Consider the following 23,105-nt stretch of genomic DNA (forward strand, 5'->3'; position numbering starts at 1 on the left):
GCACACGTATACATGTACAGGAGTTATTGTTGTATTGGTGTCTGTTAGTATATGCGTTTGTAATGTAAATATTGTCACATTCTAAGCTTGCATAATAATAATAATAATAATAATAATAATAAAAAACATTTAAAAAGCATTTAAGTATTCAAATCATCTTAGATGTTTACTAATATCCTTCTGTTGAAAACCATAATAATATTTAAAATATCAGTAAGCTTATTATATATACAATTTTATTATATATAAAAACTTATGAAAATTATATTGAAATATTTTTGCATTTTATTCCATTGTATTTGTCATTTAATTTTGTCCATTTTTTTTCATTTGATTTTTTAAAAAAGTGAAGTTCAAATAAATATGTATTTTATATTTTCTTTGTAAATTATGAAACTTAATGTAGAAAAAAAAAAAAAAAAAAAAGTGTCCCGCATTTTTGTCACTACCGAAACAGTGTATGTTTTAGTCCATTGGCTGTCTGATTTTAACCACACCCCTACATTTTTGATCAAGAAATATTCCTGTGTCCATCTCTCTATAGACTAGTTACATGGTGAGTAGATCCCATCATTTTGAGGTAAATGTGTTCAAAAGTCTGAAAATCTGTGTAAGAACTCTTGAAAGAACTTTAAAGAATATTTTTTCAATAAAAATTAGTTTTATGTGTGTACAACTGTTCAGAACTGTGCTAGGTTATGTGCTGATTATCATCTTTAAACTAGGCTCAAAAGTATCGCTACCAAAACAGTCATGATCGAAACCTGTGGTTAATTGTTTTTGGGTGTTATTTGATAAAATTTTGTTTGTGTGTGTGTGTACAACTGTTCAGAACTACGCTAACCACGTGCTGATGAACATTTTTGCTAGGCTCAAAAGTATCTAAAATTGTCACTACCGAAACCGTTTCGGTTGTGACATTATTGTCTTGATAGTGACAAAAGGGAACACATAATCCTTTATTCGGGGGAAATAAACACAATTTTAGTACAGTTATGTAAATCATTTTAGTATGTGTGATAGAATTATGTAATGTGATGTGGTCGCTACCAAAACATTACTGTCACAACAGAACATTTGCTGTCATGACCGAAACATGGGATGTTTAGTCAAAAATAAAGTATACTGAATTATCAAAGATGTTATGATAGTGTTTGGTTCAATGTATATTCAAATTAATCACAACTTTGAAATCAGTACGATTAACTGTATGCCTTTTACAAAGAAAGATTAGATTCAAAATACAAATCTCATAAAGTAGGCTACACTTGAAATATTGTTAAAATTGTAATTGATTTACCTGTGAAAACATTTTAATAAAATAGCAAAAATATATATTTACAAGGTAGATGTACACAAAATCTAAATAGGTCAATATAACCCTTATTAAATGATATATTATTGTGTTTATATATAATGACAGTTTCTACTTTAAGTTTAAAAGGTGAAAAGCCCATGACAACAACTACTCTGAACAACAACATCCAGAGGTGGACTAAAATAATTCCATCATCCTGTGTCTGCTACTTTAACAGAAACAGTGTGCTCCATCTAAAAGCATCTCATCTCAGTGTGTGTTCATAATAACCACTGAATGGATGTGTGCATGTTTGACCATGGTGTGTGTGTTTGCCATGAACCTTTTTTCGCCTCAGGGGATCCCAGACTGCTCTTCCAGTAAACATTGTTTCCATAGTGATAATGGAGAAGAGAGGAAGGAAGTGAAAAGGTGACAGCAAGAGTAATAAGAGAGAGAATGAGTGAGAGAAAATGTGTGTGTGTGTGAATCCAAAGAAATAAGCTGTGTGCCAGATATAATCACATCACAAGGAGATAAAGGGAACACTGTGGGCTCGGGATCATTCCTTTATTCTTAACACATTTCACAAAAAAATAAAACACACACAATCAAACCCGAACAATGTTTAAGATTTGATTTGATTTCCTACCAGCTTTGTTGCCGGTATAAGTTCTGCTCTTGTCTGAGGGTCTCCCATTATGTGTTTTTAGAATTAAAAAATAAATGTAGATAAAATGCATAAACAACCAATATAAAAAAAGTGCATGAAAATAAAAACTTTGATAGTGAATGAAGATCCTCTCATTCGTACCAAGAATCACTTAAATAAGTGAACCTCAAGACAACAGATTAACACGGACACTGAGGTATCTGTATCTGTGATAGTCAATTGGGATGTTTTTGTCTCCTGAATATGTATATGCCTGGGTGCTAAAGGGAATATGATTGTTCTAAAAATGATGGCCACCTTCAGGGCCTCATGCATTCTGGCTAAAATCCACTGCATGGAAACGTGATGATCATCATGGAGAGCAACCATGTCATGCATTTCTCAAGTGCCTATGATATTAAAAAAAATAAATTTCGAACATTTTATTATTATTATTGTCTTTTTTTTTTTTTTTTTTTTACTAATTCTGAATCTTTCTTTTTCACTTGACATGGTGTCTGTCTCTGTGGTTCAGTCACAAATATCCACAAACACAGCAAAAGTTTAAACAAGAACATTTAAAGGGTTAGTTCACCCAAAAATGAAAATTATCCCATAATTTACTCATCATCAGGCCATCCTAGGTGTATATGACTTTATTCTTTCAGTCAAACACAATCAGAGTTATATTAAAAAATATTCTGTCTCTTCCAAGCTTTGAGTAAATTGTGGGATAATTTTCATTTTTGGGTGAACTAACCCTTTAAGGCACAGTATGGTAGTTTTCACAAGAGACGGAGCAATATGTGAGATTGCTGTCCCCTTTGATTTGTGGTGTTGTGTAATCCAGAAGTATAAAAAGTACATAAAAATTCTAAAATCATTGACCATTGATATTCTGGTTTGTATAATTGATCTATACGTCTGCTGGAAACCAGTTTCATCTTTCGTTTCCACAGCAAGTGTTCATTTGTTATTTTCCCCTCACGTGAGCCCTAGCGAGGGCCCCATGGTGTCCAGCACCTATTGCGTCTGAAAGCCACCGCTGTGAAACCTCCCCTCCTCTAACCCTCTCTTTCCCCTTTTCTCTCTTTTTCTCCAGGGTCTTGTCATCCCTGTGGCTCTGCGGCCGGAGACCATCCCACGTCCTGTTCTGCTCTCTGGTTTCTGCTTGACACAGTGCCACCATAGGACACACAGAGTCCTCTTCTTCATCACTGTCCTCCTCATCCTCCTCCTCCTCCTCCAGCAGCTGTGGAAATCTAACTGATGACGACGACGGCGATGATGATGATGATGATGATGATGATGAAGAAGGGTGAGAGTTGGAGTATACATCCCGTTCATACACAGACAGGGGGAGCTGGAGATAACGGCCGGCTGCGTATAAACAGCAGCAAGCTGGGACGCACTCTTGCCCTTCCCTCCTCAACAGACGCAGTCGTTTGCGATACGGCCCGGGCGGCGTCATGCAGGGCTGCGGGGCAGGAGGTGGAAGAGGTGTATTTGTGGCTGGGGTTTGGAGGGGACATGGTATGGTTGTCTGACCCGATGGGAAACACCAGTCGCTCTGGAGGAGAATTTCATTTCTGAGACGGCGGAGAAGGTTGTTTATGAGCACAGACCGCCGCAAGAAGGACTCGGGGTCATCCATGAAACGCAGCTTCTCGAGAGAGAGACGAAGAATGTGAGCACGCTCCTCCAGGACTGGTGACACCTGCTGGACCAGAAGACACTATGAGCATTCACAAATGAGGTAAGATCAGTTATCAAGGTAACCTGTATGCAAGGGCGTAGATTTGGTTTCAACTTTGGGGGGGGGTTGAACGTTGGTATGGTTGTATTATATTGGGGGGGTTGTAACTGATGGCTTTGAATATTGGGGGGGTTACCTCCCCCTCATCCCCCCCACAAACTACGCCCCTGCCTGTATGATTCATTGTGTTGTGAGGATCAAATAAAAGGCAAGATGGGGTGAAATGTTTGTTCGCAGAGGTATGCAGTGCCATAAAGTGATATACACTAAATTAGGGAAAAACTATTATTATAAAAAACTATAAAAACTAGCAGTGCATAAAATATAACCGTTCAATGAAATGGGACTAAATATCTACATAAAAGTGTTCTATGAGCAGAAACTAATTTAAAATGACTGAGACTATGACTTTATCTTTTTTATTTTCATATAGCTTTCTAATAGCTGAAATTTGAGTTGACCAAAAAACATGTCAAACTAAGGTTGTGTTCACACTTGTAGTTCGGTTCTCTTGGTTCTTTTGGTCCGGACCCAAATAGAAAATGATACATTTAGTCCTGGTTCACTTAGGCGCTCTGCTTAAAGAGAGCGCTTGAGAGCGCTTCTGCAGCGCAGCGTTTTTTTCCGTTGAGACGCTTTGTTGCTATGATACGGAATATCCGCGGCACTGTTACTTATAACTGATTTTGCAGGTAATTTGTCTCAGACTAAAAATGTTCACACAATGTGGAATTACTTGCTATGTATGTTCGGAGACCAGCAATATTAATTTCTCATCCATTTTGCCTTAGGCCGTGTGTCCACCAGAGCGTTTTTTCCAGCTGCTAGCGTACTTTTTCAATTGTTTTCAATGGGAACGCCAGGAGCGTAACGAGGCGCTGAGCGTCTTTTTCACGCTCAAGCGCTGAGAGCTCGGCGTTTTTTACTGCTTGGTCGCCTCGAGTTGATGAATGTTCAACTTTGAGTAAAACGCTGCGCTCGTCAGTGTCACTTTTTAGCCAGCCGTCCAATCAGAGTGGAGGAGGGGCGGGACAAATACAACACCGACCAACTGTCAAACATTCTTGCTGTATTGCTGCTGGTCTCCGAACATACATAGCAAGTAATTCTACTTTGTGTCAACATTTTAAGTCTGAAACAAATTACCTGCAAAATCAGTTATAAGTAACAGTGCCGCGGATATTCCGTATCATAGCAACAAAGCGTCTCAACAGAAAAAAACGCTGCGCTGCAGAAGCGCTCTCAAGCGCTCACAGACGGGCGTTTTCAGCAGAGCGCCTAGCGTTTTCAGCAGAGCGCCTAGCGTTTTCAGCTGGCTAAAAACGCTTTGGTGGACACACGGCCTAAGTACTGTCCCGTAAAACCTAAAACGGTGGTACCGTATTTCTAAAAATACCATCATATTTACACACACAAGCGCATTTATTCTGTTTTGGATATTCGGTAAGTTCCATCGCAAAATAAAAGCTGTTTTGTTTTTGTTTTGCATTGTAATGTTCAGTCTTAAAAATGACAGTGTGAACACTAAGTGAACCAGGACTAAATGTATCATTTTCTATTTCGGTCCGGACCAAATGAACCAAGAGAACCGAACTACAAGTGTGAACACAACCTTAGTTTGACATGTTTTTATTTTTATGAGCTAAGAACTTGTGAAGAGTTTATAAAACGTGTAAAGGAGTCAAAACGTGGTCAGGAATCCCTCTGTTGCACACAAACGAAGATCTGCTGCAAGAAGACTGCGTTTCTGACGCTTGTATCGAACTGTAATATGCAACGTAGCTCCTATGACGAGAAAAAAAAGGTATGCTTGAGCACTTTTTTAGGGTTGCATTTTGTGACATCAAGTCCTGTTTTTAGTTCATTTAGATGTCTTTGGTCTGTGCTGTGTTCATATTTAATTTGAACCGCACCAGAGTTTGTTTGGAAGCAGATCGAGACCCTTTTCAGGATTCCAGTAGGAATCCACACAATTGGTAGGTGAAAGATTTTTTTGAACCGCACCAGAGTTTGTTTGGAAGCAGATCGAGACCCTTTTCAAGATTCCAGTAGGAATCCACACAATTTGTAGGTGAAAGATCTTGGAGTGTCTATTTACACTAAGTGCAAATAGCGTCCCTTGTTGGCAAACGCTATTTAGACTAGCTCCGCCTACCAATGTCTGGTTGGGCCACTCAAGTTTTAAAAAAGACGCGCAGAATTCAACGTTTTTAGTGGAGCTGCAGTAGAGAGTAAGGCTTGCAGACCTGGCTTTTAACGCGATCGACGCGTTTTCGAATCCGCCTTTTGAATATAAACATTTAATTTTTCATTTTTGAAAATGTCATCCCCGTAGTGTTCTAAAAGTGGAAATAAACTGCAAATGATTGTTTAATAATAAGTGTTTATTGGGTAGGGTTAGGGGAAGTTGTAGGGAGGGTTTTTATTCTCCCAATAAGGCAGCATCCATTTAATAATTTTAATAAACATAATCATTTACACTGCATGCTGCTAATGTACAAAAATACTGAGGTGCAAATAGTATCTGTTAATATAAAGTATAGATAGCATCTGATAACTATTTACTCAAAGAACTGCTATTTTACATGGTATAAATAGAATCTATCGCTATTTTCACCTAGTGTAAATAGCATATTTCTAAGGAAATGCTGCTATTGTCAATTAGTGCAAATAGAATATATTTCTATATTTACTTAGTATAAATAGCATCTACGGCTATTTGCACTTGGTGTAAGTAGCATCTATTGCTAATAAAATCTATTGCTAAAACACTTGGTGTAAATAGTCGCTGCCGAAAGATTTCCACATGCAGATTTTGCAATGGGTTCAAATTGGTCATGCAAATTCTCTGTGTTAACCAAAAGAAAACTGCTTGGTTTGAAAGTGACTTCTATGTGAGTTGTGCTTCATACATAACTACACTATTGACAACAGACAATTGATCGAAATTTGACTAGTGTGACCACCCCTTTACAATACATAAAAAATTTAATCCAAATATCCAAACTTTAATAACCCTTGTGTATACAGCTTCTATAATAGTAATGCCAAATTGTGCATAGTCAATCATATAATTTTATGAATTACTAAAGTGAAAAGCAGGAATATGATGTGTTGTGTAGAAATATGCAGAATTCTGTAGACTCACAGTGTGACAGTAACTCCTGAAGCTCAGTACAGGTTCTTCATCCTCCACAAACTTCCTCTTGAAATAAGAGATCCGTGACATGGCTACACGATCCATCACATGATCAGGAGCTCGTCTGTAATGGGGCTCTGGAGACAAAATGGGAAGGCTCATTAATAGGCTCTGTCTTTTAGATCAAAGATTGGAATGAAGAGAATTTTTGGTCTGTTTTAGTTTCAAAACTGGATTTTGAAACGTCTATTTGGAACAGAGCATCATGAGCACCATCTGTTCATAGTAGTCTGTTTTTCAGAAATGTGATTAGTTTCAAACCTTCTCTGAGGCCTTGGGTGTCACCCCCTGGTGGTGAGGGGGTGGAGACACAGCTTTTACTGCAGTGTTCAGATTCCCAGATCGGTTGGTAGATTGACGGCAGTGCTTCAGCTTCAGGTTCACAAAAGGGGTTCATTGATAAGACCAAAGCCATGGTTTCACTTCAGTTCTAAACAACAAACACACATAGATAATTCTAAAAAAAACATCATGTAATGAAATCACAATGTTAAAGGGATAGTTCTCTCACAAATGTAAATTCTGTCATCATTTGCTCACATTCATGTCATTCCAAACCTGTATTACTTTCTTTTTTCTTCTATGGAGCACAAAAGAAGATATCGGTATTTTTTATTTTTTTTTCTGTACAGTGAAAGTTGAAATATTGTTTGAAATATGTTCCACAGAAGAAAGAATGTCCTGCAGGTTTGGAATCACATATGGGCAAGTAATTGATGACAGAATTGATGAACTATCACTTTAATAGTCTGAATATTATTATTCAGCATGACCGTATTCACTATGTTTGTAAAATGGGTCATATCCTAAATGTTTTTATTTATTTATTTTTACCAGAGGCCAACTTATTTGTAAAGTTTAATTCTAGTGAAAATGTTTTTTAAAGTCATAATTAGTTTTACATTTTTAAAACTGTCCAATCCTTCAAAAACTACGGAAGAGGATTAGGGCCAAGCAATAATAAAAAAATAAAACCATCTCGAGATTAAAGTTGTTAAATTTAGAGAAAAAACTTGTTAAATTTTGAGAAAAAAGTCTAAATAAAATGTTGAGAATAAACTCGTTAAATTACGAGAAAAAACTTGTTAAATTTCAAGAAAAAAGTCGAGATAAAATGTTGAGAATAAACTCGTTAAATTACGAGAAAAAAATTGAGAAAAAAGTTGAGATAAAATGTTGAGAATAAAGTCATTAAATTACAAGAAAAAAGTTGTTAAATTATGAGAACAAATTCGTAATTTAACGAATTTGTTCTCGTAATTTAAGGACTTTTTTCTCGTAATTTAATGACTTTATTCTCAACATTTTATCTCGACTTTTTTCTCGAAATTTAACAAGTTTTTTTCTCGTAATTTAACGAGTTTATTCTCAACATTTTATCTCGACTTTTTTCTTGAAATTTAACGAGTTTTTTCTCGTAATTTAATGAGTTTATTCTCAACATTTTATCTCGACTTTTTTCTCGAAATTTAACTAGTTTTTTTCTCGTAATTTAACGAGTTTATTCTCAACATTTTATCTCGACTTTTTTCTTGAAATTTAACGAGTTTTTTCTCGTAAGTTAATGAGTTTATTCTCAACATTTTATCTCGGCTTTTTTATTGTAATTTAATGAGTTTATTCTCAACATTTTATCTCGACCTTTTTCTCGAAATGTAACAAGTTTTTTCTCGTAATTTAACAACTTTAATCTCGAGAAGTTTTATTTTTTTATTATTGCTTGGCCCTAATCCTCTTCCGTAAAAAACAACCTCTTTGCAAAGCTTGTATTATATTTATGTCAGCTTTGCAAAACAATACTGTTGAGATTTAATTGAAATGATAAATCAGAGTTTTATAATAAAAAAAATTGTTTCTTGCATCTTAGTATCAATTCATGTTTTTTATTTTTCACTGGGGAGCAGGTTTTGAGTTCTGAAAGGTAATACTGTATGTTACAGTATATTTTCATAGTACAATGAACTCTTTTATCTCAAAAGATCAGGGAAAATTTGAATCCTCATTATGACCCTTTTAAAGAAAGCAACCTCTCAACAACACTGTGCTACTTCACATTCTTTAGTTATTTCCTCTATCTTTGAAGATTGTACTAACATGGAATTTGAAAAACACACCGAGAACCTTTAAAACAGCTAATAGATCAAAACCACACAAACATACAATCTCAAACTCTCCGATAACGACATAGAGAGAGAACACGATTCAATAAAAGCTACTAAGACAAGGAAGGTATCTGTTTGTGTGATCTCTCTTTAATCATTTTGTTCTCTGTTCTACCACACACACAGTGACAAAATGAGAGAGAGAGAAAGAGAGAGAGAGAGAGAGAGAGAGAGGAAAAGTTCTGGATGACTGCTTCTACAAAGGTCATTAATCTTCACTGACAATTTCACACACACACACACACACACACACACACACACACTATTAGTCTCATGTAGAGAGTTCAGTTGGCACATATTGAACTGCTGTTACGCCATGCAGGCTGTTCTGTATCACCATACACAATTCTCACATGGCAACAAACAATATTTATTTGTAACTATTAGGGCTGTCAATCGATTAACATCGCTTAAAAACATTTAATGTAAAACATTTAAGAAAAAGGCATTGCCATAAACACAAAAAGTGTCAGTTTTATTTCCATATCATTGATCATTGTCTGAGGTAGATTTATACAAGAAACTTGTCTTGCATTCCATCTGAGTCTTTGCCCAATGCAATGCTTTTTGTTGTTTTTCTACCTTTTAACACACTTTAAAGTAAAAAAAAAAAAAAAAAAAAAACGTTATGTGTTAACAGCTCCTTATTATGAAATGGGTTAGTGGACATGAAAAAATTAGGTTAAGGTTTATTTTTTTAATTTAATTTAATTGCACTAAATTAACAAATTAAATCGACTGCTGTTTAAATAAGTAAATAAAAAGTAAGTCTGTAAAACTGAAATGGTAAAAATCTCACAAAATGTCTTTTTTTTGCATGCACACAGACAAAAGCAATGTTCCTCTTGCAGTAAGTTTTATTCGGCTGTAATAACCCGTCTTCTTTTTAGTCTGTGTCCGCAGGGTTTGGATCGCACTGAGCTCATGTGAGAGAGACATGTTTAATCAGAGCAGATCCCGCTCTCCTCCTTTCCCTCGTACTGTCGTTACCTGTTTCTCATTCCGCCCACAACTCTGCTTTGAATTTACGCTTTAGAAGACAGAGAGCTGACAAAGAAGCAGAGCTTGCTCAAACACACACACACACACACACACACACACACACACACACACACACACACACACACACACACACACACACACACACAAGCTGTCTGTCTGTCTTTGTCTCTCTGCTCGTTTTGTGCTTTTATACACTCTCTCTCTCCATCTCTTCCACTTGCCTTTTCATGTGAAGAAAACATAAAAAGGTGCTGGATCTGTTGGATTTGCACCTCATCAGTCATACACGCACACATACACAAATATCACAGGGTACAGAAGGAAGTGTGCACTAGAACTGTGAAGCTCAGGAGATGCTAAAACTACAAATTATAAAACACAGTTGATGCTAAAACCAGACAGAGAGAGTGAAAGAAAGAAAGAATGAGTGATCCAAACTGGAATCATGTAAGGGATAAGCTTTCAGTTGTGCCATTGTGGTTTTTCCTATATGCAAGAACCACAATTGCAGGTTTCCATTGAGGTAATGTAGTTTTTGGCTTAACTCACTAAAACCGCAAGATCCAAAGCTCATGATGCTCTTTACTGGGTCATAAAAAGCTGGTAAAGCTCACTCACACATTTACTTAACTGTCAAATGGGTACATACTACATATATTATTACTGCTTTTCAAAAGTTTGGGGTCTGCATTTAATTGATTAAAAATCTCAAATTTATTTAATAAAAAACTGTTTTTTTATCAGCCATTACTCCAGTGTCACATGATCCTTCAGAAATCATTTAAAGGGATAGTTTACCCAAAAATGAAAATTCTGTCATTAATTACTCACCCTCATGTTGTTCCACACCTTCTTTCATCTTTGGAACACAAAATAAGATATTTTTGATGAAATCCATGAGCTCTCTGGCTCTTCCAGTTTTACCACCACTTTCAAGGTCCGGAAAGGTACTAAAGACACTGATAAATATGTTGACGTGACTGCAGTGGTTCAACCTTAATGTTATGAAGCGACAAGAATACTTTTTGTGTGCAAAAACAAAACAAAAATAATGACATTATTCAACAATATTAAGATGCGTCAGCATCACACGCATGCGTCGTGCTGCTCATGTGATCAGCATAAGCCAATACTGAGCCGGCGTTCTAGAACCTGGAAGTGCTGAACATAAACAGTGTTATGAGAATGACACAGAAGAAAAGATATTGCTGAATAAAGTTGTTATTTTTGTTTTGTTTTTGCACACAAAAAGTATTCTCGTCACTTCATAAAATTAAGGTTGAGCCACTGCAGTCACATTGATGGTTTTAACAATGTCTTTAGTACCTTTCTGGACCTTGAAAATGGTGGTTAAATTCAGATACCTTTTGGATTTCATCAAAAATATCTTAATTTGTGTTCTGAAGATGAACGAAGGTCTTAAGGGTTTTGAACGACATGAGGGTGAGTAATTAATGACAGAAGTTTAATTTTTGGGTGAACTAACCCTTTAAGAATTCTGATTTAGTGCTCAAAAAACATTTCTTATTATGATCAACGTTGAAAACGATTGTGCTGCTTCACATTTTTTTGATACGTTTTTACAGGATTCTTTGAATACCCAGTTGAAGAAAAAAAAACAGCATTTATTTGAAATACAAATCTTTTGTAACATTATAAATCTCTTTGCTGCCACTTCTGATCAATTTAATGCATCCTTGCTGAATAAACGTTTTTTTTTTTTTTTTTTTTTTTAAATCTTACTAACCACAAACCTATGAATGGTAATATATATTTAATTATAATTATTGTTTAAATAAGTACTTGCATTTATATAAATAATTATAAAATTTTACTAAAATTTATTAAATGATGTATAAAAATGTTCACTTGAGAACATCCTCTAATGCCCCCAAATATAGTTTTTTTTCAGATTTAGCTAACTTCTGGGGACATACGCTTATTAAGAACAATAGTCTTACTGGGTGTTTAGTCTTCCAGAAAATGTATTCCTTTGAAATTATTTAAACGATTTCCAAAATGCCTTGTCAGTAGAAAGTAAGCCAGAAAGAGAGCCAGAACAGACAGAAAGAAAAGAAAACACTGCACAGTTAGGTTACAAGGAGAACTTCAGGCATCAGCTCATATCCTGCTCTGCTCTCTGGAACACCAGACTGACAGATCATTCAAGAACTCCAGCGAAAGTTGACCACAAACTTGTTCTTGGTCTGTGTGGCAGAGGCTCACTGGCACATGCACAGAGCTAGAGAGTCATCATCAACACCGCAGTCTGCCCACACAGCCTGACCCAGAAACAGACCCATGATTTATGAGAAACATGAGTAACTGATATAAACACTCAAGTTCAAAGATGTAATTTATGAGAAAATATGGAGGTGAAATTGTGTACAGTTTAACGAGGCAACAATTTCTGATGTGAATTGATGACTTTCTAGTGAGAACCATATTCTGAATGAAAAATACATACCAAGTGCATACAATATCTCACAAAAGTGAATAAACCCCTCACATTTCAGCAACCATTTTAGTATATCTTCTCAAGGGACAATACTATAGAAATGAAACTTGGATATATTTTAGAGTAGTCAATGTGCAGTGTAGATTTACTGTCCTCTGAAAATAACTTAACATACAGCCATTATTGTCAAAATAGCTGGCAACAAAAGTGAGTACACCCTAAGTGATAACAGTTGTATGTTGTTTAACCATGCAAAGCCACGTCCTATTCATCATGTTCATGTTTTTGTCTGCTTGACAGGACCATACAAATGTGTGGATCTTGTATTAGAGCAGTTAAAATTTGGTGCTTTGAGTACAATTCTCTCATACTGAACACTGGATGTTCAACATGGCACCTCATGGCAAAGAACTCTCTGAATATTTGAGAATTAGAGTTGTTGCTCTCCACAAAGATGGCCTAGGTAACACCATGAAACTGAGTTACAGCACAGTGGCCAGGGTCATAGACTACCCCTTTCCACCAGCACGAACCGGGTGCTCGTTCAGAGCTAGTGCTAGTGCCAGTTCGAAGTTGGTTCAACTGACGGTGGTTCAACTAACTCACAGCAAAGCTATAGCGCCGCAGCGCCAAACACAAACACACCAGGCTTGTTCGAGATGCATCAGCTTCCCGCAAAGCGATCAGCGCATGACATCAAAGCTCCGCGAGAACGATCCAAAAGCACAAGGAGTCGTATGCTCTACAAACACTCCTGCGAATCCAGACGGTCCTGCTCCGATGCATCTCGAACAAGCCTTCTATCAACAATCGCGGATGTTTCACTACTGTTGATGCTCATGGCTTTGCGAACCTACATCGGCATCCAAACACGGCTCGCTGTAATTTGTATATAAACGGAGGTTACAATCGAGCTGCTATTAGCTCGATTAGCTTCTATTTCCAAAATGTCGGTCTCAAGTTTCTTGTTGGTCACGGTAACCCCGCCCCCAGCCCCTGACCGGTTCTTACTTCTAGCCCAGCAATGTTTTGGTGCTACTTACGAACCACTTTTCCTGGTTCGGAGCTGGTGCTTTGTGTGTTGAAAGACAAAGAACTGATTTGAAACTAGGCTCTGGCTCCGAACCAGCACTCAAACTGCCTTGGTGGAAAAGGGGTAAGAGAGAGGTTTTCCAAGACGGGTTCCACTCGGAACAGGCCAAAGAAGTTGAATCAAAGAAGTTGAGACCTTGTGCTGTGCATCAGGTGCAGAAGCTGGCTTCAAAAAACAGATGCATGAGTGCTGCCAGGATTGCTTTAGAGGTTGCAGAAGCGGAAGGTCAGCTTGTCAGTGCTCAGACCATACGCCGCACACTGCAACAAGGCAGTTTGCATGGCTGTCGTCCCAGAAGGAAGCCTCTTCTGAAGCTGGCTCACAAGAAAGCCCGCAAACAGTTTGCTGAAGACAACCTGTCCAAGAGCATGAATTACTGGAACCATGTCCTGTGGTCTGATGAGATTAAGATAAACTTGTTTGGCTCAGATGGTGTCCAGCATGTGTGGCGACGCCCTGGTGAGGAGTACCAAGAAAATTGTGTCTTGCCAACAGTCAAGCATGGTGGTGCTAGCATCATGGTCTGAGGCTGCATCAGTGCTGCTGGTACTGGGGAGCTGCGGTTCATTGAGGGAAACATGGATTCCAACATGTACTGTGACATTCTGAAGCAGAACATGATGTCCTCCCTTCAGAAACTGGGCTGAACAGCATGATAATGACCCCAAACAAACCGATAAGATGACAACTGCCTTGCTGAGGAAGCTGAAGGTGATGGAGTGGCCAGACCTGAACCCTATTGAGCATCTGCGGGACATCCTCAAGCGGAAGGTGGAGAAGCGCCATGTGTCTAACATCCAGCAGCTCCGTGATGTCATTATGGAGAAATGGAAGAGGATCCCAGCAACAACCTGTGCAGCTCTGGTGAATTCCATGCCCAGGAGGATTAAGGCAGTGCTAGATAACAATGCTGCTCATACAAAATATTGGCACTTTGGACACAGTTTTGAAATGTTCACTTACTTTGTACTCACTTTTGTTGCCAGTTATTTAGACAATAATGGCTGTACGTTGAGTTATTTTCAGAGGACAGTAAATCTATACTGCTATACAAGCTGCACATTGTCTACTATAAAGTATATCCGATTTTCATTTCTATAGTATTGTCCCTTGAGAATATATAATAAAATGGTTGCTGAAATGTGAGGGGTCTACTCACTTTTTGTGAGATAATGTATAACATTAAAGAAATTCTGGCTTCAGAAGACTTAGAACAAACCAGTTTGATACTTTCACTGTGCTTTTTTGAAGTTTGTCATATAGGATATTAGAAAAACTGTCAACAGGTTTAGAAAAACATGAACTACTTAATTAATTCATGCACGCACATGCAGAATCCACAAAGAGTCACACAGTAACGTGTGAAACACACCCTGCTGCGGAGACGCCCCAATGTACCATAAGGTGAAAAGACCATAGCGAGATTTTGCCAACCATAAGGCTGTTACATACACTTACACAGCTCTCCAGGAACTATCATTCATCTGCTCAGAAACTGCTTTCTGTCTGGGTGCTGGAAGCATTTAAACCATATGTGTCCTCTTCAGGGTGCAGGACTTCCATTCAACAGTTTGGGTTAAAGCTTTCCATGACCTGAATCTATCAGCGAGACAGAGGAGGTTTATTTAAGAATCGAAATGTTGCATTGGGGATCTGAACACATCCTGCAGACTGTAATCTAGGTCATTAGGTAGTCTCTTTAATTCTCACACACACAGACAGAAAATGTAGGCAACACCCAGTCGAGGACGTAAAACATCCATCCAAACATGTCTGGCACACACATTCAAAGAAAGAGTGGGGGGAAATGAGAAAAAAAATGGAGGGAAAAGAAAAAGAAAAAGAGAAGTAGGAACACCCTTCCCGCCTGCCAAAAGCTCTGTGGCTGCTCAGCTTGTCTAGGTTACATCCAACTCAGAGTAAGAGAGAAAAAAAGTTACACCATGTCTGCACTGCAAGCGAAGAGTGTAACAGTGTTAGACAGGTAAAATAAGAGCAAAATTATATCAACTCCGGCCAAAAGCCATGTGTGAGCATATGTGTGTGTGAGGTTACTGCTGTAACATGATCGTGTTGACACAACGCCACATCAGTGCTGAAGGAATGTTCTGGCTACCCATGCATCCCTGCTGTTAAGAGTCAGAGCCTGAGGCAGTGTGTATGTGTGTGTTTGAGACAGAGGGAGGGCAGCACGTGCTCTGTGTGTACTCAAAGGGGAAGGGTAATCACATCATCCATCGTTTAAATGAGTGTGATATTTACATCAAGGTGGGCTCTGATTTGTTTTTTGCGTGATGACTGTGATTTGTGTTCGAACAGCAAATTTAGTGAGGTTTTGCCAATTGAAAGTGTATGAGTGTTTACTGATTTTGTCTTATGAACTCGCACAATATTCAAAACAGGAATGCATTGTTTAATTTAGCATTATCAGTATCGTTAAACATATATCGTCAAACATGCATAAATTCTGCAATGATTAAAAGAATCTCTCATACTCACCAAGGCTGCATTTATTTGATCAAAAATACAGTAAAAACAGTAATATTGTAAAATCTCATTACAATTTAAAGTACGTTTTCTATCGTACTGTTTATAATTCCTTAATTGTCACCGGACCACCAGTGGGCCACTTCACGCTCTTTTTATTTATTGCCATATTTTAGTAATCATCATAAATTAGGTAGCATTTGAAAGCTTAAGATTCAGCCAGTGAAACCATTTTGAAATTGCATGTTGCATTACAATGGAAACAGTAACTTTTATGCTTACGTTGCAGGAGTGTCCACTACTGGCGGAACTCGTGCAATAGACCTTATTTTCCAGAGAAACAAGCGCGCCGCCATCTTTAGAATATTGTCTTTGAACTTCCGGTTTTGCGGTAGCCCTGTATATTTCTATGGAAATAAGAATAATTAACTGGTGATGTGGATTTACCTGTTGTAGAGTCAATGAAAGTTATCATGAGCATTGTTATGTTTAAAGCAGATGTCTTAACAAATGTCAGTAGACCGGGAAGATTTTAAAATGAGCAGTTCATTCATAAATACAAGATCGCTGTGGAAATACAAGCCGGAAGTCAAAAGACAACGAGCGCAGCGCTGAAAAGGGGCGGGGCTACATAAGGTCTATAGAATGGAATATAGAATGTCGCTGACACCCGGTGGCTATTTTTGGTAGTGTCTAAACAAAATCTAATAGGAGCTTTGATTTTTGTGTTATCAACTTCAAATTTGGAACAGAACGTGGTTAGACATATGGCTTTCATTTGATAGCAATTTTACAGTCAAATTTATTTGATAAAATATAAATTTTAAATGAAATATAAAATGTTTAGAACATTACATCTGTTTTTCATACTTTAATTTTGTGTGCTTTCACTTCAGCTAGAAATCTGCTGGGTATCTTCTTTAAAACACCAAACACCAGACCAAACTAAGGTCTGTACTCCAAAGCATACTTGAATTCTAATCATTTAAGTGTGTTCCTTTAAATGCAAATGAGCTGCTGCTCCCGGACCCCTTTTTAGAAGAGGGTGGAGCTTTAACAGCTCATGCATCTGTTGCGCAACAACAACAAAGCTGGAGAATCTCACGCAGCCAAAATGTCGATTCTCAGCAATGGTGTTCAGCCTTACATTGTTCAAACCGGAGTCGGACACTGATGGAGAGCCTTTTACAATGCAACTGGACGTTTCTGAATGGTTAATGGATAAATTGATGTAATTGCTGTGGAGCTGATTCAACTCATCGACTAGAATGTGCTGTCATGTTAATCTTTTGTGCAAATCCAGCAATGAATTGACCCTTGTTTGTGAAGCAGTCCGGCGTAAAATGACTGCATGGTTACAACACTCTACTACAACAACTTTTCCTCTTCTCTAAAGCAGCCCAACATGGCCTCGCCCCCTTTGTTACGTGGTATCGGGGGCAGGGTTTATGTCAATTTTGGGGTTTGTGATGTCACTAATCCAGGAAGAAGCTTGTTGTAGTCCCTACCAGCCGTTTGTTGTAGTCCTTAAAGGGTTAGTTCACCCAAAAATGAAAATTCTGTCATTTATTACTCACCCTCATGTCGTTCCACACCCGTAAGACCTTCGTTAATCTTAGGAACACAAATTAAGATATCTTAGTTGAAATCCGATGGCTCCGTGAGGCCTTCATAGGGAGCAATGACATTTCCTCTCTCAAGATCCATAAAGGTACTAAAAAACATATTTAAATCAGTTCATGTGAGTACAGTGGTTCAATATTAATATTATAAAGCGACGAGAATATTTTTGGTGCGCCAAAAAAAACAAAATAATGACTTATTTAGTGATGGCTGATTTCAAAACAATGCTTCAGGAAGCTTCGGCGCATAAATGAATCAGTGTATCGAATCTGCTGTTCGGAGCGCCAAAGTCATGTGATTTCAGCCGTTGGCAGCTTGACACGTGATCTGAATCATGCTCCGAAGCTTCCTGAAGCAGTGTTTTGAAATCGGCCATCACTAAATAAGTCGTTATTTTGTTTTTTTGGCGCACCAAAAATATTCTCGTCGCTTTATAATATTAATATTGAACTACTGTACTCACATGAACTGATTTAAACATTAATGGATCTTGAGAGAGGAAGTGTCATTGCTCCCTATGAAGGCCTCACTGAGTCATCGGATTTCATCAAAAATATCTTAATTTGTGTTCTGAAGATGAACGAAGGTCTTACGGGTGTGGAACGGCATGAGGGTGAGTAATAAATGACAGAATTTTCATTTTTTGGGTGAACTAACCCTCATAATCAACCACCCCTTTAATATTTTTGTGTGAACCATGATACATTTTTTTCAGCATTCATTAATGAATAGAAAGTTTGAATAGAACAGGATTCATTTGAAAAAGAAATATTTTGTAACATTATAAATGGCTTTGTCACTTTTGATCAATGTAATGTGTCCTTGCTGAATAAAAGTATTAATTAGAAAAAAAAAAAAAAAATCTTACTCACCCCAAACTTTTGAATGGTGGTGTAATGAGTTGTGTATATATACGTGGACATAGAGATGAAGAGTGTAGCTCGACTATCCAAAAACCTGTGGAGCATGTGTTTGTACATAATTTGATGACAGTACAGTTTTCACCACATTCAGTATCTAATGTTGATCTACAGTTTATATTGTGGGTGTTTGAATGAGGTGAGCCTTTGAATGAGTCAGTTTGACAGGAAAATGATCAACACAGGATGTGCCGTGTCCCTCCCAAACCACAGTTTTCTGAAACTGCCCTGGTTAAAGTTTTAGATGATTATGAGCAGCCCGCAGACTCCTCAGAAGTCTCTTGAAGTAAATCCTCACTGTGCCCAGACACAAATGACTGGAATGGACTGATGAGAACCACAGGCGGTAAACGATTGCGTGGGTTTTCCTTTGTGCCTGCTGTAGATCGAGGGATCAATGCGTGGCAGTGTGCCAGACACTCTTAAACTGGCACAGTGATCTCAGGGGGAATACCCACATGCACACAAACACACACACTCCTGCCCCCCGGCACCAGGAACAGATGCCACAGCCATCGCTGTGAACCCATTGCTGATAATGAAGAAAGAAATAATCCCACTCGCACACAAATACCATCTCAGCCACGCACAATAGCGTCTCTCTCTCTCTCTCTTGCACAACAACAACAACAGCCTTACACACATAGATGTGCAATTGCCTTACACTACGCAGACACCAATGCACAATTTTCCTGTGCAACATTCACGAGGACAATGTACACACTCTGCATCCATCTATAAAGGTATTGTGCTTTCATCTCGTACACTTCATCTCCTTCTAAGGGAATCAAGCAGTAACAGAATTCTGGCACCCTGCCCTTAAAACATACACACACACACACACACACACACACACACACACACACACACACACACACACACAGCTTAAGTGTTTTAATGTGCGAAAGGAACACTGTGTGTGTGTGTGTGACCACTGTTATTAGCTTCTTTAGAGATTCAAAGTATAATTGTAGTAAATGTTACAAACCATAATTAAAAAATGAAAGAATAAAGACTTTGGTTCATCTGTAATACATCATTTATTTGGCAAAATATATAGCCTATACTATTATAGATATAAATATTTTAAAAATACTTAAAAAAAAAAAAAAGAATTTAGGACCATTTATATGAACTAGTGTAAGCAAACGTGTTTACAAGACGTAATGCACACACTTTGCCTTCTGCATTCTTATAGTCAATATATAGTTATACATTCAGGCTAATATTTCCTTACTACAACTTCCCATAACGCAGTAAACTGTGTGTAGTCTAGTGTGCTTGAAAGAAATAGTTGTAACACTTCAGAGATCATAAGTGTAGTTCATCTGTGTTGGCACTGTGCCATATCTGTCTGCCTCCGGAGGCTGGTGGCGCGGAACTCTACTAACCGATCAGTGTGTGAATATGTTCAGTAGATATTGCTCTGGCTTACCTTTAACTATGGTGATGGCAAAGTCAAAGATGTGTTGTTATATATATATGAAGCGTAATCAGATGTGTCGTTATGGACGCGCTCTGGTTTTCTCCTCTGGGTTCCGCTTCTGTAGTCCCGCTGGGTTCATCAATAACAACTTATCCACGATCCATCAGAGCGAGGCTCGCTGGCTTACAATAACTGATAGGGTTCGACGGAAAATGTATCATCCAAAGCCAAGCAGTCAATCAGCGCGCGAACAAAGCCCCCGTGATGTGACGGAATCTCCGCTGCGTGTCCGCGCAGGTCGCTCTGCTTTGTGCCACAGTGACCTCACCGGCAGACGGTGCGACGTTGCAGTGTTTGCTTTGAACTGGGCTTGTTATCGTCAGTGGACACGAGCAGCGTCGCCCCATTCCTCGGAATAAACAGCAGCTTTTTTTTTTTTTTTTTTTTGCTCAGGATCAGTCTCGTCCTGTCCCAGCAGCAATGCTTCCCCGGTGGTTTTTGTGTGTGTGTGTGTGTCTGGTTTTGGTCGGAGGAGCTGCGTTAACTTGCGCCCGGGAGCGCGCAGCATAAGTGGAGCGGGCGGGCACGGGGCCAATCATCTGTAAGACATTTCCCTTTTCAGGAGCGGCGGTCCATATTTTCCAGCCGCGCTCCTGAGCGTTTTTCTCCGGTGTTCCCTATAGAAGAGGTGGAGTGAACGCCAAGTCGTGCCGATTTTTGGTTCTTTGGCTGAGATACAAATCCTTTCCATCACTCTCTGCCTTCTCACACGCACAAACTTGTACAATAGTGTAAAGCTCTCCCATAGATTTCCCATGATTTTGCCTGTTTTTTTTTTTTTAAGATGAAGACCAGCAGTATGTTTTGAAGGTTTTACTGTATTTTGAGGACATTTTCAGAAATATGGTTCTCATATTTCTCTCTTTCTCTCTCTCACACACACACACACACACACACACACACACACACACACACACACACACACACACACACACACACACACACACACAGAATGTCTTTACATTAGCTGATTATAGCCACTAATCATATATTGACCCACTAGAATTTTAATTTTTTTTGTTATTTTTATATAGGCTATTTGTATTTATTTGTTATTATTATTAATATTATTTTAATTATTACAGATGACCATCATTACAAGTCAGTTTTGAGAAGTTTTACTATATTTTTGAAGACTTTTTTTTTTTTTTAGAACACCAACCCTTTACAGACTCATTTGGCAAGTTTAGATTTTTGTCATTTTTAGGTTTAAGTATGTATGTATTTATTTTATTATTTTTATCATTATTTTATTTATTTTACTATATTTTTGAGGATTTTTTTTTTGTGTGTGTGTAACCCTTAAGAACAAGACACACACAGAGACACACAAAAGCTTTTTTCTTGCTCAGTTTCCCTTTAACTGACTCCAGGCTCCAAAAAACACACCCTGTTTCTAGTTAGAAGCAGACATACACTTCTGTGCCAGAGTCCGTAATTTATTTTCTTGTGTGAAAAGCAGCCCTGTGTTGAAGTACTTTTCCAGGTGACTGGGGGCTTCAGAGAGAAACAGCATCTTTTTAATAAATGGAAAACATGCATTGTGGTTTACTGTACCAGCACTTTAGTGAATCTCCCTGTCCTTTAGTATACGTAGTAAAGGTGAATGGATTGTAACAAACAAGGCCATATTTAAGAAAGTAAATATTTTAAAAACATTTGCCTAATCTGCAAAATTACTGTACATTGAGCAGGCGATAATTAATTTATTAGCCATTGTACATTTAATTGTTGCATACATATGCCTTGTCTTTATATATATATATATATTTTTTTTTTTTTGGTATACCCTATTTTTATCTGACATTTGTACATCTAAAAATAAAACTTTAAAGTTCATGGTTTGGGAAACTTTTAAAGTTAAAATGACCATCAACAATAGTGCCATCTATTGGCTCTGTGTCAGTACCTCAAGCGTTTAGGTCAGTATTTATTTCAGCAGTAGAGGATGCTTTTTGATTTAGGAATAATCTTTAGACACATATACTTGTTTTTATGACTATTCACGCTCTAAACTCTTGATCTGACAGCATGTTTTGGTTTCTGCTACATTATAGTAGTAAGGTCACAGAGTTCAAATCGCTCTTTATTCACTCCAGCCAAGCTGCAGGAATAAATATTGACTTGTAGGGAGCTGCTGTCCATGAAGAGAGCTCTTTCCCTCAGGATAAAACTGAAAGTTTAATGGCCCCTACCAAACACACTCCCCTCACTCAGACAAGCACTTAGTAGGGTTTTGACGTGTCACGTCTACTTATTTATGAGCATCCAAAGTGCATATGAAAGGAGAGGTACATGAATGTATTGGTATGATAGTAAATGTAAGTGTGTAAGAGGTAAAACAGTTGCCCTCTTAAATCAAAAAGCTTAGAAAAGTGTCCTTTTGTAAACTCAGCCACAGAATTTCATAATCTGTTGCTGATAGCAATTTGTCTTTGACACTAACGTTTCCAAAACTGTTAATCAACAGAAAGGTTTTAGTCATGGACAGCTGAATTTTTGCTCACATGCTGTATGTAACATTGCACCACATGGTGGTGTAGTTCTTCCCTTTGTTTTTCCTGTTGTCCTCTTACACTAAATATAAAAATAAAAAAATATGAAAAATAAAAATTTGCTATGATTTCTTTTGCTACATAATTCCCAAACGTCTATTTGCTATTTCATGTATTCCACTGCTATTATATAGAAGAAAGAAAATAGATTTTTAACAATTGGTAGGAACAATTTCTCAATACTTAGGTCACATTTTCAAAACTTTTCACACAGCGAGAACAAAATCAGTCTACGTGGGCTAAATTGTGGATCATTTAAGGCAGAAAATACATTCAATGACTACTTTCAAATTGCATTCATTGTTTTCTACACAACCACTGCCAAAACTCTATGCACCTACAGGCCAATTTGCATGTTTACATACTCTGTTCAAAACTATTAAACTTAAAGCTGCACTCCGTAACTTTTTTTGGT

General features: G+C 37.8%; 1 protein-coding gene across 3 annotated transcripts; it reads right to left on the bottom strand.

The window, feature by feature from the left end:
- Positions 1–1,834: 1,834 nt before the first annotated feature.
- sertad4 (SERTA domain containing 4) lies at positions 1,835–21,044 on the bottom strand. Of its 3 annotated transcripts, none has more exons than XM_048205316.1 (4): positions 20,085–21,044; positions 7,166–7,334; positions 6,854–6,981; positions 1,835–3,666 (listed from the first exon to the last, which is right to left on the bottom strand). In XM_048205316.1, exons 2-4 carry the CDS (start codon positions 7,317–7,319, stop codon positions 2,923–2,925), a joined length of 1,026 nt encoding a protein of 341 aa, XP_048061273.1. In that variant the 5' UTR covers positions 7,320–7,334; positions 20,085–21,044; the 3' UTR covers positions 1,835–2,922. The 3 variants fall into 3 exon arrangements, with proteins under 3 accessions (XP_048061273.1, XP_048061270.1, XP_048061272.1); XM_048205313.1 differs by having other exon boundaries at positions 1,835–3,669; XM_048205315.1 differs by lacking the exon at positions 20,085–21,044 and adding an exon at positions 16,389–17,191 and having other exon boundaries at positions 1,835–3,669.
- Between the last annotated feature and the right edge of the window lie 2,061 nt (positions 21,045–23,105).

Source organism: Megalobrama amblycephala, linkage group LG10 (assembly GCF_018812025.1).
Source record: "Megalobrama amblycephala isolate DHTTF-2021 linkage group LG10, ASM1881202v1, whole genome shotgun sequence".
Taxonomy (NCBI): domain Eukaryota; kingdom Metazoa; phylum Chordata; class Actinopteri; order Cypriniformes; family Xenocyprididae; genus Megalobrama; species Megalobrama amblycephala.

Coding starts and splice junctions, on each gene's coding strand:
- sertad4 (XM_048205313.1), bottom strand. CDS start 7,319: ATGGCTTTGGTCTTATCAATGAACCCCTTTTGTGAACCTGAAGCTGAA. Junction 6,982..7,165: donor CACCCAAGGCCTCAGAGAAG/GTTTGAAACTAA, acceptor TTTTGTCTCCAG/AGCCCCATTACAGACGAGCT. Junction 3,670..6,853: donor TCAGGAGTTACTGTCACACT/GTGAGTCTACAG, acceptor CTTCTGGTCCAG/CAGGTGTCACCAGTCCTGGA.